Source organism: Geotrypetes seraphini, chromosome 16 (assembly GCF_902459505.1).
Source record: "Geotrypetes seraphini chromosome 16, aGeoSer1.1, whole genome shotgun sequence".
Classification (NCBI taxonomy): Eukaryota; Metazoa; Chordata; class Amphibia; order Gymnophiona; family Dermophiidae; genus Geotrypetes; species Geotrypetes seraphini.
This window is the reverse complement of record NC_047099.1, coordinates 35,186,546-35,205,424: the sequence shown is the minus strand read 5'-3', so window position 1 is coordinate 35,205,424 and position 18,879 is coordinate 35,186,546. Positions and strand designations below refer to the sequence as shown.

The following is an 18,879-nucleotide window of genomic DNA, read 5'->3' as shown; positions in this document are numbered from 1 at the left end:
ACCCTCTCCAAGGTAGGGAGAATGAGAGGGCACTCTCTAAAGTTGAAATGGGATAGATTCCGTACAAACGTAAGGAAGTTCTTCTTCACCCAGAGAGTGGTAGAAATCTGGAACGCTCTTCCGGAGTCTGTCATAGGGGAAAACACCCTCCAAGGATTCAAGACAAAGTTAGACAAGTTTCTGCTGAACAGGAACATGCGCCAAATAATTACATACATAAAATATAAAATTCAGAAAAAGGTTAGAACAACACAAAGATTAAATCCTTACATAAAACCAATTTCTCAAAGAAATGTATCTACAAATAATTGTGTTTTCAGCATTTTACTAAACGAGCTCTTATCTCTATATTTTCTGATTTGACCAACCAGGCTGTTCCACAACTCAACCCCTGCACATGTAAAAATCATGACATCTGTTTCCACATATTTAGGGTTAGCCTTTGTTTTCAGCAATGCTGAACTTTCAGAGCGCAATGATCTTAAAGGTTGATACTCAGACATCAAGCCTTTAAAAAAATTCAGGGATCGTACCGTATAAAAATTGGTGACATATCATAATGGCTTTCTATTGAATTCTGAATGCAAGTGGCAGCCAATGCAATTGTCGGAGATAACGTCATCGAGTGTGCCCTAGAGAGTTGCACGGGGACAAAAATCCCACCCATCCCCACCCGTCCCCGCCAGGATCCTCTCGGTCCCCACCCATCCCCGTCAGGATCCTCTCCGTCCCCACCCATCCTCGCCAGGATCCTCTCCGTCCCCACCCGTCCCCGCAAGGAATTGCCTCCATCCCCACCCGTCCCCATAAAAAGCAGTAATTACTTCTGACAGGATCATCAATTCCACAGTTTCTTTTGTGCTTGCGTTGCTGTTTTCCTTGTGGAATCTCTTTGGTGGAATCCTTTTTTTGTTTTCTGTTCAGGTAATTAACTTATAAACCCCCTCTTTTACTAAGGCTGACGTGTCCATTATATTATATGGACGAACCCTGCTTCCAAAGCCTTCCATCCCCGTGGGAGTCCCGTTGGCTAGAAGGGGGTCCCCGTGGGAGTCTCGTGGGCCAGAGGGGGGTCCCCGTGGGAGTCCTGTGGGTTAGGGGGGAATTCCAGCGGGATCCGCAGGATTCCTGCAATCCCCATTCCCGTGCAAACCTCTAGTGTGCCCTAGTCTTTGCATTTTCCGTCCTCCCCAGAGAGCTCAGAATGGATTATATGGGGAGGGTGAGAAAATAAGGGAGGCGGGGGCTCTACTCTCCTCCCCTATTATTCAATCTCTATGATAGACCTGTCCTAGACATAGCCCGCAAATATCAAATACAGATTCACTCCTTCGTGGATGACATCCAATTGTACCTACAGCTAGGAGAAACCAATGACGCCCAGATCACATGTCCTCTAGGCAGTCAACCAGTGCCAGTGCCTCTCCTTTTCTCCAGCCCTCTTCCCTGCTGGGGACCCCCCCCCACCCCCACTGGCATTTCAGGGCCCGTCTCGAGGGCTGTCACACATGTGCATGACATCATCACAGCGATGTCCGTGCACTTCCGGAAGCCGAGAGCATGACGTTTAATGCGCCGGGGCTCGAGAAAGTTTGCAGGACACTGCTCTAACTATCCTGCTGTCCACGGAGAACCTATGTTACAGGTAAGTAACTACACTTTTTACTGCATCAGCTGCTGGGACTCTCGACTCCATTGGGGCACCACACCAGCATAGGAGTCCCTGTATAAGCCTCCAGGCCCCTGGAAGTGTCCTTTTTTGACCTCGACACCTTTATGAAGTCTTTGAACCACAGAGCTGCTGGCTAAACAAATTCTGAGGTTTCAAGTGGTTGACTGTTTTGCAAGCTCGGTGCGCTGGAGCTCCATCCTGTTGAAAAATTCTCAGAAATGCCTCAAATTTCAGCAGACCTTTCTACGGGCAGTAGGATATTGCTTCATTTGGAAAAATAGGGGGGGGGGGTTCCCTTTATTTATTTATTCAGTTTTCTATTCTGTTCTCCCAGGGGAGCTCAGCCCGGTGGGCTCACAATCTTTCTAATGTACCTGGGGCAATGGGGGGATTAAGTGACTTGCCCAGGGTCAGAAGGAGCAGCGGGGGTTTGAACCCACAACCTCAGAATGCTGAGACTGTAGCTTTAACCATTGCGCCACTCTAGAAATCAAAATGTAGTAAAAGTGAGCCATGTAAAGGACAATGAAGCCATTGTGACATCACTGATGAGGTTGGCTCTTAGGCATTGGTGGAATAAGGCATTATGATGTCATGGCACAGCGGGTGCAGGAGTCCGCCCGATGCTCCGGACCCAAACACTGCAAGCACCAATTGTGTGGGTCAGTGAGGCATGAATGGGAATACGGCCTCCGCAAAATCAAACCCGGAGGCCTGTATAGTGGCAACAGGCCCCGCCGGGGCAAAGTCGAAAATTTTTTTTTTTTTTTTACAAATTGAAAGAAAAGGCAACCCGAAGGTAAGAAAGTAAAATAATTGGAAAAAATTCACGAGCGGGAAGGCAAAAAAGTTAGTTCAGTTTTATTTGCTTATTTTGCCTCGTATGTTATTTCTATTCACACTGTATGTATTAACTTTCCTTGTTGTAAACTGCTTCGAACTTTTTGGTATAGCGGTATATTAAAAAATAAATTATTATTATGTTTAAGACATGGCCCCGCCCACTTCCTTGATCCCCCTTCCCATCCTCTGTACCCTTTTAGTGTTTTTCTCTCTCTCTCTTTCCTCTTTCTCCAACCCTCCTCCCACACAGATGCTTCTCTCTCCTTATAACCTCCCCTCTTCTGTTTCTGTCTCTCCCTCTCCCATCCAGCACTACCCTACATGCTCTTTTCTCCAGCCCTCTCTCCCTCCATCCATGCTTTTTCTCCCTCCCTCTCCCCCTTCATCCATACTATTGCTCCAGCCCTCCTCTTTCCCTTCATGCTGTTTTTCCAGGCCTCCAGACCCCATCTCCTCCTTCCCTGGACACTTCTTCTCAAGACCTAACTCTCAACTCCCCTATCTACCTCCTCCCAGCCGCAGAAATCGAATGTTCAGGCAGCCGGCAGCAGCAACGAGATGAGCCTGCCCCAGAAGTCGCCTCTCTACAAGCCATGCCTATGTGGGAACAGGAAGTCACTGCAGGCCAGCGGTAACAGACTTACCTCATTGCTGCCGTCGGCTGCCTGAAAATTCAATCATAGCGGTCAAGCCCAGGGATGAGGTAGGTGGGGGAGTCAGGAGAACCAGCTAAACCCGGACAGACTCCCCCATCTTAAAAAAACAAAAAACAAAAAAAACACCACCACATCCAGGCACCAGGACAGTCCTCGAAAAAGAGGACATGTCTGGGTTTTCCCGGAAAACTGGTAACCCTAGTTATATGACTTCTCTGAGGCTGGTGCAGATGAGGACGGAGCTTAGGCATTGGTGGAATGAGGCATTATGACATCACAATCTGAGCTCTAGAATGTTGCTGCTTAGGATTTTAAAGCGTTTGAGGCTTGTGCAGATGAGGACGGAGCTTAGGCATTGGTGGAATGAGGCATTATGACATCACAATCTGAGCTCTAGAAGGTTGCTACTTAGGATTTTAAAGGGTTTGAGGCTTGTACAGATGAGTACAGAGCTTGTAGGAATGGGGTAGGGACAGGAAAAGACCTCGTGGGGATGGGAAAATGAGCTCCCGCAGGGACAGGGAAAAATATGGCCCGTGTCATTCTCTACTGTCTATTCACAACTACTCACAAGGTCATTTACACAAGTTTGGGGAGGGGGGGGGGTTATTTTTTAGCTCCAGGCTGCCACCTGCTGTTCTATTGGTGATAACCACAAGAACTTGCCCGTGTTCTACCTCCTTCTGCTAATCTGGGGATACAACCCACTGGTGTGGACTGATCTAGATGGATGAAAAGTTAAAACAAATCCTCTCTCCCATTTCTGTAACCCAAGAGAAGAAGCCACAGATCCAAAGGGGGAGGCAAGCTGACTATCATAGCTCCCGCAGTCGTAGAACAGTAAAAACTCAGGGACAAATGAAAACTTACCATGCTTGCAACGTTTCGTTTAGACCTAAAGAAATGCTATTTTGTGACCATTGCACAATATGGCATTTAGGCCCCTCCCAGGATGCACTGGGCAGGGGCAGGGCGCCGCCATTTTGAAGAGGGTAGGAGGGAGTAAGTATCCCCTCCTACCTTCTTCCAAAGATACATGGAGGGGTCTTGGGGGATGGGTGTGGTCAGGGCTAGTGGTAAGTAGTAGGTTGGGGGGGGTCGATCCAGCCTCAGGGCCTACTGGGTCAGGTAAGTGGGTCCACACCAGGAGGAAAGAGTTGGATGAGTCTACCAGACCACAAGGGATTTTTTTTGTTTCGTTGGGAAGGGGTCTTGCACACTGTACCCACCACACAGCTCTTCCAGGCATGGCCCAGGGACATTCCAAACCCTTTACTGCCCAATGCTCAATACAGCACAGTTACTTACCGTAACAGGTGTTATCCAGGGACAGCAGGCAGATATTCTTGACTGATGGGTGACGGCACCGACGGAGCCCCGGTACGGACAATTTTAGAGTGATTGCACTCTAAGAACTTTTTAGAAAGTTCTAGCTCGGCCGCACCGCGCACGCGCGAGTGCCTTCCCGCCCGACAGAGGCGCGCGGTCCCTCAGTTAGTATAAGCCAGCTAAGAAGCCAACCCGGGGAGGTGGGTGGGACGCAAGAATATCTGCCTGCTGTCCCTGGATAACACCTGTTACGGTAAGTAACTGTGCTTTATCCCAGGACAAGCAGGCAGCATATTCTTGACTGATGGGTGACCTCTAAGCTAACAAAAAGAGGGATGGAGGGAAGGTTGGCCATTAAGAAAACAAATTTTGTAAAACAGATTGGCCGAAGTGACCATCCCTTCTGGAGAATGCATCCAGACAATAATGAGATGTAAAAGTGTGAACTGAGGACCAAGTAGCAGCTTTGCAGATTTCCTCAATAGGAGTGGAACGGAGGAAAGCTACAGATGCTGCCATTGCTCTGACTCTATGGGCCGTGACAGAACCTTCCAGTGTCAGTCCGGTCTGAGCATAACAGAATGAGATGCACGCTGCTAGCCAATTAGACAACGTACGTTTAGAAACAGGACGTCCCAATTTATTCGGATCAAAGGATAGAAAGAGTTGGGGAACTGATCTGTGGGGTTTCGTACGCTCCAGATAGTAAGCAAGAGCCCTTTTACAATCCAAAGTATGCAGAGCTTGTTCCCCAGAATGAGAATGAGGTTTTGGAAAGAAAACCGGTAGAACAATGGATTGGTTGAGATGAAATTCAGAAACAACCTTGGGGAGAAACTTTGGATGTGTACGCAGAACCACCTTGTCATGATGAAAGACCGTAAAAGGTGGATCTGCAACCAGTGCATGAAGCTCACTGACTCTCCTAGCAGAGGTAAGAGCAATAAGGAAAAGTACCTTCCAAGTGAGAAATTTGAAAGGAGAAGTAGCTAAAGGTTCAAATGGAGGCTTCATTAAAGCTGAAAGAACCACATTGAGATCCCAGATAACCGGAGGGGCTTTAAGAGGTGGTTTCACATTGAAAAGCCCACGCATGAACCTGGACACCAGGGGATGAGCTGAAAGAAGTTTTCCATGGACTGGCTCATGAAAAGCTGCAATGGCACTGAGGTGGACCCTGATGGAAGAGGACTTCAGGCCAGAATCAGACAAAGAAAGAAGATAATCCAACAACGTCTCCACCGCTAGGGAAGAGGGATCAAGATGATGAAGAAGACACCAGGAAGAAAACCTCGTCCACTTTTGATGGTAACATTGTAGAGTGGCTGGTTTCCTGGAGGCATCCAGAATGGAACGAACGGGCTGAGATAAAAGAGTATCAGTCGAGTTCAGCCCGAGAGATACCAAGCCATCAGGTGTAGAGACTGGAGGTTGGGATGCAGAAGGGTTCCCTGCTGTTGCGTAAGCAGAGAAGGAAACAGAGGAAGAAGAAAAGGTTCCCTGGAACTGAGTTGAAGTAGAAGGGAGAACCAATGTTGCCTGGGCCACCTCGGAGCAATCAGAATCATGGTGGCTCGTTCCCTCTTGAGCTTGAACAAGGTTCTCAACATGAGAGGCAGAGGAGGGAAGGCGTACAGGAACTGATTCGACCAGTTGAGGAGAAAAGCATCTGCTGTTAGACGGTGTGGAGAGTAAAGTCTGGAGCAGAATAGGGGCAGCTGATGATTGTGAGGAGCTGCAAAGAGGTCTATCTGAGGAGTGCCCCATTGATCGAAGATAGACTGTAGAGTTACAGGATCGAGTGTCCACTCGTGAGGTTGGAGAATTCTGCTGAGTTTGTCCGCTAAGGAATTCTGTTTCCCCTGAATGTATATAGCTTTCAGGAAGAGATGGTGATCTATGGCCCAAGTCCATATCTTCTGGGCTTCCTGGCATAAAAGGCGAGAGCCTGTCCCACCCTGTTTGTTGATGTAGTACATCGCAACTTGATTGTCTGTGCACAACAGAAGGACCTGAGGAAAGAGAAGGTGTTGGAAGGCCTTGAGGGCGTAAAACATCGCTCTGAGTTCCAGGAAATTGATTTGATGTTTCCTCTCCTGGGCTGACCAAAGACCTTGAGTCTGGAACTCGTTCAAGTGAGCTCCCCATGCATACAGAGAGGCGTCGGTGGTGATGACTAGTTGATGAGGAGGCTGATGGAACAGAAGACCTCTGGATAGATTTGAGGATACCAACCACCATTGCAGAGACTGATGAAGAGATGATGTCACAGATATGTGTCGTGAGCAAGGGTCCGACGCTTGGGACCACTGGGTCGCAAGGGTCCATTGAGGAGTGCGCAGGTGAAGACGGGCATGAGGTGTGACATGAACTGTGGATGCCATGTGTCCCAAGAGCACCATCATTTGCCTTGCTGAGATGGACGGCAGAGGAAGTACCTGGTGACATAGAGACTGAAGGGTCTGAAGACGATTGGATGGCAGGAAAGCTCTCATGAGGAGTATATCTAGGATCGCTCCAATGAATTGAAGTCTCTGAGTGGGAATGATATGGGATTTGGGTAGATTGATCTCGAATCCCAGAAGTTGTAGAAACTGGATGGTTTGGTTGGTGGCCAGAAGGACCGCTTGGGCAGAAGTGTCTTTGATCAACCAATCGTCCAGGTAAGGAAATACATGCAGGTGGTGAGAGCGTAGAAAAGCCGCCACCACAATGAGACATTTGGTGAATACCCTTGGAGATGAGGCAAGACCGAAGGGCAGCACCTTGTACTGGTAATGACAATGATTCCACTGACAATGATTGATCATGAATCGGAGATATGGTCTTGAGGTTACATTGATCGGTATGTGAGTGTAAGCCTCTTTGAGATCGAGGGAGCATAGCCAGTCGTTTTGATTTAGAAGGGGATAAAGGATGGCTAAAGAAAGCATCTTGAATTTTTCTTTTACCAGATGAATGTTGAGATCGCGAAGATCCAGGATGGGTCTGAGATCTCCTGTCTTTTTGGGAACTAGAAAGTAGCGGGAGTAGAATCCCTGCCCCTTTTGATCTAGAGGAACTTCCTCTATAGCGTTCAGAAGGAGGAGGGATTGGACCTCCTGAATAAGGAGGGCTGATTGAGGACTGTTCAAAGCAGACTCTTTTGGCAGGCTTTGAGGTGGGAGAGTCTGAAAGTTGAGAGAGTAGCCGTGGCGGATGATGTTGAGGACCCATTGGTCCGAAGTGATTACTTCCCACCGGCTGAGGAACAGAGAAAGTCGACCTCCTATTGGTTGAGGCAGGAGAGCAGGAATAGGGATACTGGCTATACTGCGGAGAATGAAGTCAAAAGGGCTGTGACTTTTGCTGAGGAGGTTGTTTTACAGCTTGTTGCTGTTGTTGTTGTCTGGGAGGCTGACGTTGCTGTTGCCTCTGACGCCTAGGTTGTTGAGCAGTGGTAGGCAATGGACGGGCTGTGAAACGGCGTTGATAGGCCGATTGCTGCCTGTATGGTCTTGGCGGAGGAGGCTTCTTTTTATTCTTGAGCAGGGTATCCCAGCGCGTCTCATGAGCAGAGAGCTTTTGTGTGGTTGAGTCCATGGAATCCCCAAAGAGCTCATCCCCTAGACATGGGGCATTGGCTAACCGATCTTGATGGTTAACATCAAGCTCGGATACCCGAAGCCAGGCCAAACGACGCATAGCTACTGACATTGCTGTCGCTCTGGATGTAAGTTCAAAAGTGTCATATATGGATCTCACCATAAACTTACGCAATTGGAGAAGAGACGACAAGCATGTGTGAAAAGCGGAATGCTTTCGTGAAGGAAGATATTTCTCGAAAGAAGCCATGGTGGTAAGGAGATGCTTTAAATAAAAAGAAAAATGAAAAGCATAATTACTAGCCCTATTAGCTAACATAGCATTTTGGTAGAGCCTCTTACCAAATTTATCCATGGCCCTTCCTTCTCTGCCAGGAGGGACAGATGCATATACACTGGCTCCTGAAGTCTTTTTAAGGGTGGATTCGACAAATAAGGATTCATGTGGTAGTTGAGGTTTGTCGAACCCAGGAATGGGAATTACCTTATATAGAGAATCCAGTTTACGTGGGGCCCCTGGGACAGTTAAAGGAGTCTCTAAATTCTTATAGAAAGTTTCCCTCAGGATGTCATGAAGGGGAAGTTTCAAAAATTCCTTTGGAGGCTGATCAAAATCAAGGGCATCCAAAAAAGCTTTAGACTTTTTGGATTCAGCCTCCAAAGGAATGGACAAGGACTCACACATCTCTTTCAAAAAACTAGAGAAAGAGGAAGTGGCCTGTTTGGAGGATGGGTCAGGGACAGCCGAATCCTCCTCCTCTGAGGAACATTCTCCTTCAGAAAGAAAGGGTTCCTCTGAGTCTCCCCACAAATCAGGGTCCCTTACATGGGAAGAATGGTCCCGAGACTCAGGTGTCGACGTTTGCATGTGTCGGGTTTTGCGCATCGACTTACCCGACCTCATCGATACCGTGTCCGGAGAAGTTATCGGACGCACCGGTGCCGAAGTCTGCACCGATTGATGGTGAGCTCTCGGCTCCGGTGCAAGGACTGGCATCGATACCGATGAGGTTAGGTGAAGCGGTACCGAAACAGTGGAAGTGGATAATACGGGTTCCACAATCGGTACCGATACAGGTTGTTCAACAACCGGTACCGATGGCTCGGTGCGAACTGGCACCGGAAGGTTCGGTGTCATGATAGCAGGAAGGAGTCGTTCTAATTGCTCCTTCAGCTGCACCTGAAGGATGGCCGTAATGCGGTCATCGAGGGATGGCACCGGTACCGCTTTTTTCTTCTGCGGTACCTGCGGTGCCGCTCGACGCCCCGGAGATGAGGAGCCCGATGTCGAGGGACTCACCTCTATAGGGGCGGAGCGCTTCCGCTGGCGTCGAACCGGCGGCAGGATTGGGCTCACTGCACTCGAGGCCGGAAGACGTTCCAGCGGGGAAGGCTTCTTAGCCGGCTTACCTGACTGTTGGGATGCCGGTGTGGAATCACGCGGCGTCGAAGACGAGGGTGCCGACTGAATCGGTGCCGAAGCCGGAGTCGAAGGAACGGGGTCGGACATCTCGGCACCGAACAACAATCGCTGTTGAATTAAGCGATTTTTTAAAGTTCGTTTTTTCAAAGTAGCACAGCGGGTGCAAGAAGAGGGCTGATGCTCAGGACCCAAACACTGTAAACACCAGTTGTGTGGGTCCGTGAGAGATATAGGCCTAGCACACCGCTGGCACTTTTTAAAACCCGGTTGAGGGGGCATGAAAGGAAAAACGGCTTCCGCCAAATCGAAGGCCGAGGCTTCGATGGTGGCAGAAGGCCCCGCCGGGGAAAACCGAAAATTGAAGAAAAAAATGAAAGATATTTTTTTTTTTTTTTTTTAACAAAATAAAAGAAAGAAAAAAGGCAAATTAAGCCAAACGTTTACGCGAGCGGGAAGGCAAGTTAGGAAAAAATTTCAACAGCCGTTGAAAACGCGTCTTCTTAGCTCCGCGGAAACTAAGAAACTGAGGGACCGCGCGCCTCTGTCGGGCGGGAAGGCACTCGCGCGTGCGCGGTGCGGCCGAGCTAGAACTTTCTAAAAAGTTCTTAGAGTGCAATCACTCTAAAATTGTCCGTACCGGGGCTCCGTCGGTGCCGTCACCCATCAGTCAAGAATATGCTGCCTGCTTGTCCTGGGATAATAACAGCATCCATATAATTTGCATGCTATTACTGTGGATCATTGGCCACACACACACACACACACAAAAGAGAGATTGGTGATTTTCCAGCACTGTCTTTTCCTGGTTTGGCTTGGTTTTCTGGTACTGAAAGCTTGTTTCACTCTGAAATAGGCCCTTTAAAAGTACTGCACCCCTCCCCCCGACTCCAGTGTTTCCTTGTCCGTTGGTCCTCTGGGTGAGGGTGGAAACGCAGTGGCAGGGGCACTTCCTGTTAGCAGTTGCCTCATCTGCGAACGAGGCCCCACCTGCTCCTGTAACTGTTGCTCTGAGCACATCTGCCCTTCAAAACGTTTTCTCAGATGCTGTCTAAATCCAAGCTTCGTAGATGACCCCGTCTTCATTCTTCCACTTTTTCCTTATTTCCCCCTGCTCATCGTTGTCCAAGCACATCACAAGACATCTCTTCATAGAAGGGGAGGGGAGGATATGTACTCTATAGCGATTAACTTGTTCTATTGATCACTCTCTCCTCAAAAACGGATTTCCTGTCCTATTAACCCTCTTTCTTCCTCCCCTCTTAAAGTCAATCAATTTGTACCTTTGCTTAATCTTTGTAAACCGCATACAACTTCACGGTATTGCGGTATATAAGCTGTTATTATTATTACTCATTCCCACATAAGCTCCAGAAGCACAGATTTCTTAAAATATGAATTTCCAAATCTACCTCTCTTAAGATGTTAAACTACATTACTGACCCAAGCTTGTTCCTTCAGTAACATAGTAAATGACGGCAGATAACGACCCTAGTGGTCCATCCAGTCTGCCCAACCATTCATGCTCCATAAATCAATCATTTAATTTAAATGGTCTTTTTTCTTAGATATTTCTGGGCCAGAAACCCAGAACCCTCAAGGAGGGACTTTGAGATCCCTCTTTTAAAGGGTAATGGGGGGGATGGGACTCGATATACCACTTTTTTTCTATGTGGTTACCATCAAAGCTGTTTACATATTTTAGACAGGAACTTATTTTGCACCTGGGGCAATGAAGTGGTAAGTGATTTGTCCGGTGACAAGGGGCAGTTACCTATGTTTAACCAATGAAAATCTGTCCAATTAATACTTAATTGCATGCAACTATGTTTAATCATTATGAACCGCCTAGAACTCACCGGGTATGGCGATATATAAGAATAAAGTTATTATTATTATTATATTCAGCAGCGGATGCGTTACAAAGTATTGTCTTCTGCTCCCACTTGTTTTCACAACTTGTGGGACGTTTTATCAACCCACAGGAAGCTCGAGATATGCCGAGGGAATGTGACTGACTAAAGGAAGATAGATATTTTAGATTTCACATAACGAATCCTATCTTTTCCATCGCTGGTAAAACAACAACAAAAAAAAAAAACCCTCTAAAATTCCATCCCGGGAACAATGAGATTATGTAAAGATCGTACGCCATATAAGAAATTATTAAATATGCAACTCTTCGTGGACACCCGTCTCTACATTAAGTAGGCTTTGCTTTATCAAGATTTTGTTAAATTTTGGTTATTAAGGAAAATTGGAAAGATTTAGGGCTCTTGCCAGAGCGATTTCAGTGCACACAGAATTTTAGCGGGCGTTAACCCCGCGCTACGCGGCTAGAACTAACGCCAGCTCAATGCTGGCGTTAGCATCTAGCGCGGGCGGAAATTAAGCACGCAAAACCGCTAGTGCAGCTTTGTAAAAGGAGCCCTAAGTCATTTGTAGTATTTCATGATGTTTTCATCTGTTTATAATTTGTGTACGTATGAAGTTTGTACACTGCTTAGATGAAAGCAATTTATAAATTTTGAAAAAAAAAAAAACTCTTAATAGGTCATCCGATTTGCTTTCCCTATATGATCATTTTTAATGCAAGGAAATGTCGGCACAGCTTAGGCATCGATTTCATGAACTTTAGTCGTTAACTAGCACTCCACATTTCCGTACAGCAAAAGATTAGAGAAACTGGGTCTCTTCTCCCTCGAACAGAGATTGAGGGGACATGATCGAAACATTCAAGGTACTGAAGGGAATAGACTTAGTAGACAAGGACAGGTTGTTCACCCTCTCCAAGGTAGGGAGAACGAGAGGGCACTCTCTAAAGTTGAAAGGGGATAGATTCCGTACGAACATAAGGAAGTTCTTCTTCACCCAGAGAGTGGTAGAAAACTGGAATGCTCTTCCGGAGGCTGTTATAGGGAAAAAACCCTCCAGGGATTCAAGACAAAGTTGGACAAGTTTCTCCTGAACCAAAACATACACAGGTAAAGCTAGACTCAATTAGGTCACTGGTCTTTGACCTAAGGGCCGCCACGCGAGTGGACTGCTGGGCACGATGGACCACTGGTCTGACCCAGCAGTGGCAATTCTTATGTTATTATGGGACATGATTGAAACATTCAAGGTACTGAAGGGGATAGACTTAGTAGATAAGGACAGGTTGTTCACCCTCTCCAAGGTAGGGAGAACGAGAGGGCACTCTCTAAAGTTAAAAGGGGATAGATTCCGTACGAATGTAAGGAAGTTCTTCTTCACCCAGAGAGTGGTAGAAAACTGGAATGCTCTTCCGGAGGCTGTTATAGGGAAAAACACCCTCCAGGGATTCAAGACAAAGTAGATAAAGACAGGTTGTTCACTCTCTCCAAGGTAGAGAGAATGAGAGGGCACTCTCTAAAGTTGAAAGGGGATAGAGTCCGTACGAACGTAAGGAAGTTCTTCTTCACCCAGAGTGGTAGAAAACTGGAACGCTCTTCCGGAGGCTGTTATAGGGGAAAACACCCTCCAGGGATTCAAGACAAAGTAGATAAAGACAGGTTGTTCACTCTCTCCAAGGTAGAGAGAACGAGAGGACACTCTCTAAAGTTAAAAGGGGATAGATTCCGTATGAACGTAAGGAAGTTCTTCTTCACCCAGAGAGTGGTAGAAGACTGGAATGCTCTTCCGGAGGCTGTTATAGGGGAAAACACCCTCCAAGGATTCAAGACAAAGTTGGACAAGTTCCTGCTCAACTGGAACGTACACAGGTGAGGCTGGACTCGTTTAGAGCACTGGTCTTTGACCTGGGGGTCGCCACATGAGCGGACTGCTGGGCACAATGGACCACTGGTCTGACCCAGCAGCAGCAATTCCTATGTTCTTATATATGGAAAGCACATCTGATGACCAATTAAAAGAGTTTAAGATAGAACTATATGGTTTATTTTGTAATTTTATTTGCTGTCATTGCTTAATGAGCAAGGCACCAATACTATAAGAGCGGAGTATTGAACATCTCTGATTAGGGATGCATTTGCCCATTGCAAAACAATCCTCGTACTTGTTTGTCTAAAAAAAGACCAGAGACAAGTTTCTTCAAAATTATAAAATTTTTATTTAACCTTTTTTCTTAAAAGAAAAAAAAAAAAAAAAAGCATACAGTTATTTCCCCCTTCAAAAACTCCCCCAAACACTGAACATATGAAAAAAAACAAAGTTTTGACAGTAGCTCGTTTACAAGATGGGCCCTGGGACATCAAAGCTTTGCCACTCCAAAATTCCTGGCGTAACTCTTGCTCTGCACAGTGACAAAGGAATCGAGAGCTCAGGCTGTGCTCCATCACTGCCGACACATGCAAAGAAGATACTGACAAAAATGCTTCTAAATAGTCACTGAACACACACTGAGCTTCTTAAATCGATTCTCTCTGCAGTAGTATATATGCGGAAAATGGTATTTCAAGAGTGGATCAGAGCTGGGGGAGCCACGGGTATGGTATTCTCCCGCCTCCCCCCCCAAAAGCTATCACACTCACTCATCCTGGCCTCGGATGTTCCTCTGTGAAGGAGGTTTTCACCATGCCACTCTCTCCTGTACTGAAACACGGGACTTCCAAAAACATTTATTGCCCCCCCCCCCACCCACCACAAACTCAAATGACAAGGCAGATATACGGCCTTCATCTGGCTTCTGGTCCTTAAACTATAACACCAACTCAAACACAACCCCTCCAACCCAGAAAAAAACATTTATGAATATACAATATTCATTCTTACCTTAAAATGCTTCTACATATATACTATTAGAAATTTTTCCAATATTTTTATCTCTATGTAGTCTGTTTTTACACTGTGTTTTTTTCAACACAATACCAGAAAGAGTCCAGAAAACAAGCCACCCCGCAAGGGTGCGTGAGGCAGTAGTGGATTTTCTGGGGGCCTCGGCTGTAAAAATGTGACATTTGAGGTCTCCAGTCCACAAGCGATCATTTTACTAACCAATAAAACAAAAACAAAAACGTTATGCGATTAAAGTGATTACATCCTCCTCCTCTCCCTCCCCCCACCCATTTTAAAATACAATCCCCATCCCCAAAATTCACTAATCACAGCTCCACGGAGTTTTGACCATATCATTCCTAAGGCCAGCTCTAGGCTCTGGTACGAGCGTCAGACTGGTTTTCAGTTTGTCTTTGAGGAGAATAATTCTACTCCACTCTAATAAAATATAAATATTTACAGGAAAGGAAATGGGGGTCAGGCAAGAAATTCCTACACGTTTTAACACAGACAGAACCTTGCCCTCTCCAGATGCTGGATGAACCGTGATTTTGGGTGCTGGGAAGCTTCTCGGAAAGTCTTAGAAAGTTCTTTAACCCCGTTTTGAACAGCAGGTCCTTGTGAGAGAGCACCGCTGGTGCCGATAGATCTGTAGGGCGTCAGGAAGTGTTTCTAGGGCATCTGACGAAAAGTACATGAGGTCTTCACCGCCCAAGTTTTTCACGCTGCCGCCGGCTCTAATTCTCGTCATCGCTGTCATCGGGGCTGATGGCCGGGCTGGTGAGGCTATAGGTGGGGGAGGTAGGGCTATAGCCGGGTGAGGTGGGAGAGTACGTAGAGCCCTTGGGGCTGGTCGGAGAGTAGGTAGGTGAAGTTGGCGAGTACTTTGGCGAGGTGGGCGAGTAGGTGGGCGAGGTTGGAGAATATTTGGGAGAGGTAGGTGTGTAAACAGGAGAGGTGGGAGAATAGGTGGGGCTGGTGGGGGAGTATTTTGGCGTTGTCGGAGAGTACGTTGGAGAGGTGGGCGAGTACTTGGGGGAAGTTGGGGAGTACTTGGGAGACGTAGGAGAGTACTTGGGAGACGTAGGAGAGTATTTGGGAGACGTAGGAGAGTACTTGGGAGAAGTTGGGGAGTATTTGGGAGACGTTGGGGAGTACTTGGGGCTGGTGGGAGTATATTCTGGAGAGCTGGGGCTGTAAGAGGGACTGGTTGGGGTGTATTTGGGACTGCTGGGCGAGTAGCTTGGGCTGCTTGGGGAGTAGCTGGGAGAGCTGGGGGTATAAGTGGGCGACTGAGGGGTGTAGCGAGGACTGGAAGGAGAGTAACTGGGGGAAGTGGGGCTATAACTAGGAGAGGTGGGGCTGTAGCTCGGGGAGGTGGGGCTGTAATTGGGCGAAGTAGGCGTGTAGTTAGGCGAAGTGGGGGAGTAGGAGGGAGAAGTGGGGCTGTAGCTTGGAGAGGTGGGGCTGTAGTTGGGCGAGGTGGGTGTATAGTTGGGAGAGGTTGGAGAGTAACTGGGGCTGGTAGGAGAGTAACTGGGCGAGGTGGGGCTATAGGAAGGGCTGGTGGGAGAGTAGCTGGGCGAGGTGGGGCTGTAAGAAGGACTAGTGGGAGAGTAGCTGGGCGACGTAGGGCTATAGGAAGGGCTAGTGGGAGAATAGCTGGGCGACGTGGGAGAGTAACTGGGGCTGGTGGGAGAATAGCTGGGTGACGTAGGAGAGTAACTGGGGCTGGTGGGAGAATAGCTGGGAGAGGTGGGGCTGTATGAAGGACTAGTGGGGGAGTAGCTGGGAGAAGTGGGAGAGTAGCTGGGACTTGTGGGACTGTAGTTAGGGCTGGTGGGAGAATACGAAGGCGACGTAGGACTGTACGATGGTGAGGTTGGTGAATAGCTGGGGCTCTGGGGCGTATACCCTCCAGGAGATCTGGGTTCATAGGCTGGGGAAGTTGGGGAGTAACTTGGAGACATAGCACCACCTAGTGGGGAGGAAGGAAAAAGAATTAAAAACAAACTTAGACACTATCCACTTTTCCTTCCAAAGGCTTCTCTAGGAACAAAAACACAGTGTTAGCATATAATAGAAGTGACAGGTATTCGTGCATATTCATTAGGGATATCTTGAAAACCTGACTGGTTGGGAGGTCACCAGTACAGGGTTGAGAACCACTGATCTAGTAGTAGAAGAAAACAAGGCTATTTACCAGCAACAGAGGTTTGCCATAGACAAGAAGATAAATCATATATGTGGGCGGCATCATCCCAAAGCACTAGTATAGGAGCTCTCAGGCAGAGCTTAGAACAAAAACTGACAGGTCTCTAGTCCCTCATAGCACCATCTATCCCAATCTTCAAAGTCATTAATAGTCATTTCTCTCTATGCTTATTTTTATCTCTATTTTGTTTACTTTAATTATTATTTTATTTCTATCTTTAAATTATTTATTCATTACTTGTTGGAATATTTCATTTCTATCTCTATCTTTTTATTTTTATTTTTCATACTGTTTCTTCAGGTACTTTAGTTAGATTGTGAGCCTTTGGGACAGTTAGGGAATTTCCAAGTACAGTGGTGCCTCGCATAACGAACGCCTCGCACAACGAACGCTGCACACAACGAACTTCATGTCTTGATTCACACAACGAACTTCACACAACGAACTTCGTTTCACACAACGAACTTCGTTTCACACAACGAACTTCATTTCACACAACGAACTTCGTTTCACACAACGAACTTCGTTTCACACAACGAAGTCGCCCGAGCTGCCGATGTATTGCATCCTTCCGCGCAGGCACTGCAGGCAGTCGTTAGTCACTGCGCTTAACTGCCCTCTCTCACTGTATACAGTCGTCCTTTTAAGATAAACTCAATATTTTTTATATATCATGGCTTCTAAAAAAAGCAGGAAGGTGATTTCTGTTGAAATGAAACGGGAAATAATTAGAAGGAGTGAATGTGGGGTAAAACAGTGTGACCTCGTCAAAGAGTTTGGCCTCAGCAAGACCACCATTTTCACCATTTTGACAAATTTATCTTTTTTTATGTCATCTTAGCATATTTTATGCTGCAGAACGAATTATTTTTTTTAACAAACATGTATTGTTATGGGAAAACGCGTTTCACATAACGAACTTTTCGCATAACAAACTTGCTCCTGGAACGAATTAAGTTCGTTGTGTGAGGCACCACTGTACCTATTTTATTTATTGTATCTTTTAATGCATCATTTTTGTAAACCGCTTAGAAACCTCACGGTTATTAGCGGTATATAAGAATTAAATTAAATTAAAATTAATTAATACGTCCAAAAAAAGAAAGCAATCATCTCTTCTGTGCAAATACAGTGCCTGGAGACCTGAGGATAACCAGGGATTAATCCTTCCTACGAGGAGGGTGCTGAAAAGTTCTCAGCTCAACCAACTTCTGAGTCTTATTTTGCCACAGTAGCTGAAAAGGAGAAATTAGGTTCTTACCTGCTAATTTACTTTCTTTTAGCTTCTCCAGACCAGTAGAGGTTAACTTTACGATTGGGTATATATCTAATCATGACCAGCAGGTGGAGACTGAAAACAAAACTTTGGGACAGTATATCCTAGCCCCTCCTCTCTATTTCCCTCAGTCTGCCGAATAGCCAAGCAGAACCAAGAACTGGAAACAACAGAGAGAAAAAACAATACTCCGAAAGGAGTAACAAATAACATACCCAAAAAAATGCTGTTGGAAAATGCAGAGGAGAAATTCCCGAAGGAAGAAGGTCCCCACAGCTCGCCAGCTAAGCCAGCCGAGCCACAGCCGCTGTTCTTCAATTCTCCCCGGCCCTAGAAAAATACTAGAACCCGCAGCAAAAACCAAAAACTGCCCGCGCAACAGCCCCAACAACAACAACAACAGACAGGGTGGGGACCTCTACTGGTCTGGAGAAGCTAAAAGAAAGTAAATTAGCAGGTAAGAACCTAATTTCTCCTTCTTTAGCACTCTCCAGACCAGTAGAGGTTAACTTTACGATTGGGACGTACCAAAGCAGTCCCTCTCACGGGCGGGACCCCCGAAGGGCCGATACCAGAACACGCTCACCGAACACCGCGTCCCGACGCGCCTGAACATCTACCCGATAATGCCGAACAAATGAATGCAAGGAGGACCAAACCGCAGCCTTACAAATATCCACCGGAGGCACGAGCGACGACTCAGCCCAAGAAGCCGCCTGACCCCTAGTGGAAAGAGCCTTGAGAAACTCCGGAACCGGCTTCTGACTCAGAAGATAAGCGGAAGCGATCGTCTCCTTGATCCAGCGCGCAATAGTAGCCTTAGAAGCGCCAGCCCCCCGACGAGGACCCGCCAGAAGCACAAAGAGATGATCGGAGCTCCGAAAATCCCGGGTCCGCTGCACATAAGCATGGAGGACCCGACCGACATCCAACTTGCGCAGCTGTCGTTGCTCAGAAGAACCCTCCCGACTACCCAAGACCGGGAGGACCACCGATTGATTGACATGAAAAGGAGAAACTACCTTCGGCAGAAAGGAAGGAACAGGCCGCAAAACAACCCGCTCCTTTGAAAACTCCAGGAAGGGAGCCCTACAAGAGAAAGCCTGTAGCTCCGACACCCGTCTAGCGG

The 18,879-nt window shown here is 47.0% G+C and overlaps 1 protein-coding gene across 2 annotated transcripts in view; it reads right to left on the bottom strand.

Annotated features, from left to right (window-relative positions):
• Positions 1 to 13,613: 13,613 nt before the first annotated feature.
• Positions 13,614 to 18,879, bottom strand: part of POLR2A (RNA polymerase II subunit A) — a 54,336-nt gene continuing 49,070 nt past the window's right edge. For both annotated transcript variants that reach the window (XM_033924307.1, XM_033924308.1), the window contains one exon: positions 13,614 to 16,237. In XM_033924307.1, coding sequence (XP_033780198.1) covers positions 14,997 to 16,237 — 1,241 coding nt within the window. In that variant the 3' untranslated portion in view covers positions 13,614 to 14,996. The remainder of the gene's footprint in view (positions 16,238 to 18,879) is intronic.